Here is a 5731-nt window from a genome sequence, read left to right on the forward strand (position 1 = left end):
TGGGAAAGGCGTGTGGCACGTAGGGTTGGTGCAGCAGATCATAGTTTGCAAATGTCATCTTCCCTCCACAAAGTGGAGGTGGTTCCTGCGTGCTTGAAACGGCAAAACGAGGCATGGAGCTGGTGTGGGAGGTGAGAGGAGGGGAACAGGGGGTGACATGGGATTGCTTATCCCTGGCTGCTCCTGGGAGTCGCAGGGGAGGCCCTGGCATTTTAGGACTAAAACTTGAGTCCTTTTCTGTGTTGGGTGCTGACTGTACAGAGGCTTTCCTGGAGTAAATGCATCCCTGTCCTGTGGGGTACCAGTGTCGTGGTGGGGGTGGCCAAGCCACCGTGGCTGTGAATAGCAAGACATAGAAAGCAGTTGCTAAATCCGAGATGGGAGTTGCTGAATGCCACAACCAAAAGCATTCACCTGAGGCTGCAGAGGAGCATGAGCCTTGGGCAGAGCCGTGCCCAGATGAGGAGAGGAGCTGAAGGCAGCAGGTCAACTGATGTGTGCTGCAAGACCCAGGCAGGGTGGAAAGATGGGGTTTCATCCCAGGGTTCCCCTTCCAGAGCCACTCATCACATTCCTGAATACACCCTCACTAAGCAGCACCAAATCGGTTAAGGATCGACTCAATCAGCTTGTAAAGAGCTGAACCTTCCCATGGCTGAGCTCCTGTTCCCCACAAACCCGGGTGCTGTCTCCTGTGGCTGTATAACCCCCAAGGCTGGTGTTAAATCAGGTCTCTCAAGGCCATCTGTCAGCTTGGTTGAGATGAGCACAGCCAAGGAGGCAGTGCAAGATTTGTTCTCATTTTCTGCCTAGACAAGTCAATTTTATAAAGCTGATTTTGGGGGGGGAGGGCAGGTTTTGCTGGTGATGCCCTTGTCCACCTGAAGCATTATTTCTCCCAGAGATCCACAGCTCCTCAAGCCCAGATCACCTCTTTCCATGGCACAGGCATTGGTGTTGATTCCACTCTTGGTACGTGTACAGCAGCAGACACTTAGAAGCTGGGGATGAAAGCAGCTTGTGGTAATTATCACAAAATTCAAGCTAATCTCCTGCTCTGGAATTGTGACAAAGTGCAGAACAGAGATTAGTGTGACAGGAGAGCGGCCGAGGCAGGGAGAGCGCAGTGTCCCTGCGCCATGTTGTGCTCCCACTGAGTTCCAGTGTTCAGCTTGGAGCAGCATTTGCCCCTTTGGGTTCCTCTGTGGTCTTGAGTTGTTGCTCCAGCTCATGCCCTGAATGTTCATTAGCCAAATGCTCCCTTAGTGCCGTATCTCCTGCACCACTGTGGGGCTTCTTGTTGGATGTTCAGAGAGTTGTATTGTCTTAGGCCAAAGAACTGATTTTTGAGCACAAAACCTGATGATTAATTTGCTGATAGGACAAAGAGGAATGGCTTTAAGCTCAAAGAGGGGATATTTAGATGAGACATTAGGAAAAAGTGCCTAAAGGGGCTACAAGAAACCTGGAGAGGGGCTTTGGACAAGGGCCTGTAGGGACAGGACAAGGGGAATGGCTTTAACCTGCCAGAGGGGAAATCGAGCTGAGCTCTGAGGCAGAAGGTCTTCCCTGGGAGGGTGCTGAGGCGCTGGCACAGGGTGCCCAGAGAAACTGTGGCAGGGACACTTTCCACTGGACCAGGTTGCTCCAAGTCCTGTCCAAGCTGGCGTTGATCCTCTGGGGCTTTTCCTGCTCTTCAGCAAGGAGGGCTGGACATCTGCTCCCCCTGGAGAGGTACCACCATCACCACCCCCAGCTTGTGTAGATACCCCTCTTGAATCAGAGGACTTGTGGTCCCATGTGCAAGGCTCTCGGCGGGTCACAAACACCTCGTGGGGCTGGCAGCAGAGGAACCTGTTCTCTCTGTTACCTAGAAACAAGGAGCTTCTTGCAAACTTGGACTCCTGCTAGGAAATGGGAAGATGCCCTCACCTTAGAGGAATGTTTGGGCTCTTGTTTCCATCTCTGATGAGAGATCTAATCTAAAAACCCTAATTTCTCACCATTCACTGTAATGGAGTAATGGTGGCTTCTCCCCAAGGCAGTGGTAGAGATAAATGATGCATTCATTTCTGCGGTATATTTGGATGTTGGGTTCTATAAATAGATTCAATTATCAATGTGGTTTGTCAAGTGCCTTCTGAGTGGCTGGAAAGCAGCTTCCTAAGTGTCTCTGTGGGCTTCTTATGGAATCGACTCTTTGGTGCAGTCTGGACCTTTTGCCCTGAAGCAGGAATTTACAAGAACTGTGTCTCCTGAAGCCTCTAAGAAACATTATTGCTAAGAAAATACGTACATCTTTGCTTCTGGATGTGGAATTGTTTGGGTCACTCCTGTCATTTCAGACTCCTGCACTGATGAAACTGAAAACTGAGCAAAAGCAGCTGCTTTAAAGGCTTTCCAGCTTCCTTGATAGAGCAAAGCATCAGGCTGGTTTCTTGGTGGGGTGGTTGTTGGGCTTTTTCCCAGTGTCCCTACTTTTACTGATGCTTTTGCCTTCTCTCCTCAGGTCTGGCACCGAAGAGGGCAGCTGTCACCGAGGTGAGATGTGTAAAGCTGGCCCTGTACATCCTGTGTTGAGAAATGAGAACACAGAGCTCTGGGAAGTGCTCCTGTCTGGCTTTTCTTGAGCAAAGCTGAATTTCAAAGTACCTTTAAGATGACTGAAAACTTGCTATCTATTATGGGGGAGAAAGAAAATTAGTGGCAGGTCATTGGAGTCCCTATGTTGGCAACACCACAGCCACAGAGGGACTGTGAAGGGATTATGCCCACCACGTGGCCAGTTTTAGCTATGTCATCCCTGATGTCTCATAGTAACTGGCTGAGGGCACCTCTTCCACACCAGAACCTGAAGGTGATAAATGGAGGATCCATGTACCAGACATGTCCAGGGCTCTGTGTTGAGTATCATCTGCTCCTGGGACTGAGCCCAGGAGGCTACAACTTGTGAAGCCATAAAACAAGGGAATAAATATATCAAGGGACTGATCTTCCTCACCCCCAATCCAGGTCGCAGGTTGCTGAATCACTGTTACCTTCTGGTGCAAAGCTCTTCCCAGTTGGCAGCAGGGAATCTCGTGGGAGGATCTGTGCCTCAAAGCTGTTCCCTGAAGCCCACGCTCTTGGTTTAGGGCATCGTGTTCAACTGATTCTTGTTTGATCTGATTTTCTGACATAGTCCTCTTCATCACTCACCTGGGAGGCTGAACATCCTCCCATGGAAGTGCCAGGGATGTGGCACTTGATTCTTTTCCGCCTCCCCAGAAATAATCCTAGTAGGAAGCACAACTTGTGTGGAAGTTGATTGCTCAGTGCACAAATAGCCCCACTTTTTCTAGGAGGGGAGCACTCGGAAGCAAGCCTGGCTGTGCTCAGTGCTTCAAACAGAGCAGGAAATGAAGATTTGTGCAGGAGAAATCACTGCCCTTTACCAAGAGCAGTCCAAGCACTCGGAGCAGAAATAGCTCCAGCTCTTGGTTCAGAGCTAAAACACGAAGAACATCTGTAGTCTGAACAAAATTATCCATTGTCTGCTGTAGACATCACTTCGGAGAGGATGGTCTGTGCAGCACTCGAGAGAGAGACTGAGATAATGTTGTCCCTTGGGAAATTGACCTTGGATCTCTCTGCATGCTGCTTGAAGGAACAGCCCAAAGCCTGGCTGTTCTTTAAAGTAACCAACCCCTACATGTCATTGGTGGAATCTCAGCTGTCTGTTGGGCTCCACAATCCCCTGGGGTGGTGAGAGGGAGAATAAACTTCTCTCACTGTTTGATTTAATACATCACTATTTTAGATCACTGAGAAACTGCAGTCAAGCAGTGGGGGCATCTTGACAGCTGGAAAGCAAGGAGAACTTCCCTGAACTCAGCATCAATGCTGAGGGCTCTGCCCAGTTGGGTTTGGGGTGTCAGATGGAGGGATTGGGTGTTCTAACTGTTCTTCTCTGGAGGGATGGATGGATAATTTAAACAGCCTTGTTTAAAGCTTGCTTCAGCCATAGAGGTCTTTCTGTCCTTCATAGTCATGATAATGTGGTTGTGGGTCTGCTGCTCTCCTTGTTCTTGTTGGCAACTTCAGCTTCTGGTCTGGGCCTTAGCCATGCTCTCTCATTGCAGGGACCATCGCTACCGGGACAGCCTGGCCAAGGGAAGAAGATTGGTCATCGAAGCGTTGATGCTTCTGGTGAAACCACCTACAAAAAGGTTTGGTTTTGTGCAGTGGGGTAGTAGCTGCTGTGTTTAAGTGGCAGGTTGAGAAGTTGAGGCCCAATAGCTGCCAGTCTGAGTTAGATTTTTTTATGCAGCACCTTTATACTGCATAATCTCGCAGATGGCAAACCTGGAAGCCTTAACCCATCTCTTCTGCAGCTGGTAGAATTTGTTCAGCAGTATGTAGTGCCTGGGATGACCCCAGAGGAGTCATAGACATGAGTGTATCATCAGCCATGAGATGTTATTGGGATAATCTGCTGTGAAGTACTCACTGACTGCTCTTTTCTTTCGTGCTAGACCACCTCATCCACTCTGAAGGGGGCCATCCAGCTGGGGATTGGATATACTGTTGGCAATCTGAGCTCCAAGCCAGAGAGAGATGTCCTGATGCAGGACTTCTACGTGGTGGAAAGCATTTTTTTCCCAAGGTAATGGAGACAGGGAAACAAAACAGATGAGCAACCTGCTCTAGTGGAAGGTGTCCCTGCCCCTGGTGGGGGGTTGGAACTGGATGAGCTTTAAGGTCCCTTCAACACAAATCAGTCTGGGATTCTATGAGTTACTTCTTTTCCTCTCACTGATTCTTTTCAAGAGAGCTTCCTTCCATCTGTCTTTAGATCACTGAGTTGGATGCTCTGAATGTTTTAAATATGCATCCATCACATTCAAACGGAACAGTGGGAAGTGCTAGATTCTGCAGCACAGTGGCTTGAAAGGAAGTACAATGCAAGATGCAGTACTATCTGCTTGAGTTTGTTAGCCTTCCTCCATGCTTTTCTTTCTACCTGTCCATCTAGACCTTCTTCCATGGAATTATACCATGTTTGAGATGGAAGAAACTGGGAGCTCCTTAACTGTAAATAAGCAAAGCTCATAAAAGCTACGTTCTCTGTGTGAATATATTCTGCTTGGTGGTTCCTTGCACTCTTTAGAAATAGATTTTTGGCAGCTAATTTAAAACCTATTTTCCAGTTGTGGGGCCACAGAAGAAAGATGGGTTTGTTTGTTGTTGTTCCTAAGATTTCTTTTAGCAAAGCTGAATTCATCTTAAATATGCAGTAGCCTTGCTATGACTGTACATATCTTGTGAGGGGTAATACAGAGGCCCTGCTCATGTCATGTCTCTCCCGTGCAGTGAAGGAAGTAATCTCACTCCAGCCCACCATTATGCAGACTTCAGGTTCAAGACCTATGCACCAGTGGCTTTTCGGTACTTCCGAGAACTCTTTGGGATTCGTCCAGATGATTATTTGGTATGGATTGTTTTCTTCTTTCTCTCTCTCTTTCCTCCTTTATTTGAGACAAGGAATTTGCCCCTAAGTGAAGGCTACCACCAATTCTTGCCTAAAAGGGACAGAAGAAGAGATAAGGAATTGTTCTGATCCCAGCAAGGAGTGGGAACAAGGTGTGGGCTCAGTTTTGGAGGGGATCCAGTGATGGTCCCAGGAAGACCAGCAGCACTCAGCCGAAGTCTTCATTTGCTTAGAGGTGTAGCTGGATTCCCCTGGAGGGAA

The 5731-nt window shown here is 48.4% G+C and overlaps 1 protein-coding gene across 1 annotated transcript in view; it reads left to right on the forward strand.

Annotated features, from left to right (window-relative positions):
• Positions 1-2509: 2509 nt before the first annotated feature.
• Positions 2510-5731, forward strand: part of PIP5K1C (phosphatidylinositol-4-phosphate 5-kinase, type I, gamma) — a gene marked incomplete at its 5' end in the record, with an annotated part of 18002 nt that continues 14780 nt past the window's right edge. Inside the window, 4 exons of the mRNA XM_010020109.1 lie at positions 2510-2541; positions 4122-4208; positions 4515-4645; positions 5353-5470. Of these exons, the coding sequence (XP_010018411.1) occupies positions 2510-2541; positions 4122-4208; positions 4515-4645; positions 5353-5470 (368 nt within the window). The remainder of the gene's footprint in view (positions 2542-4121; positions 4209-4514; positions 4646-5352; positions 5471-5731) is intronic.

Source organism: Nestor notabilis, unplaced genomic scaffold, assembly GCF_000696875.1.
Source record: "Nestor notabilis isolate BGI_N333 unplaced genomic scaffold, ASM69687v1 scaffold16728, whole genome shotgun sequence".
Lineage (NCBI taxonomy): Eukaryota > Metazoa > Chordata > Aves > Psittaciformes > Psittacidae > Nestor > Nestor notabilis.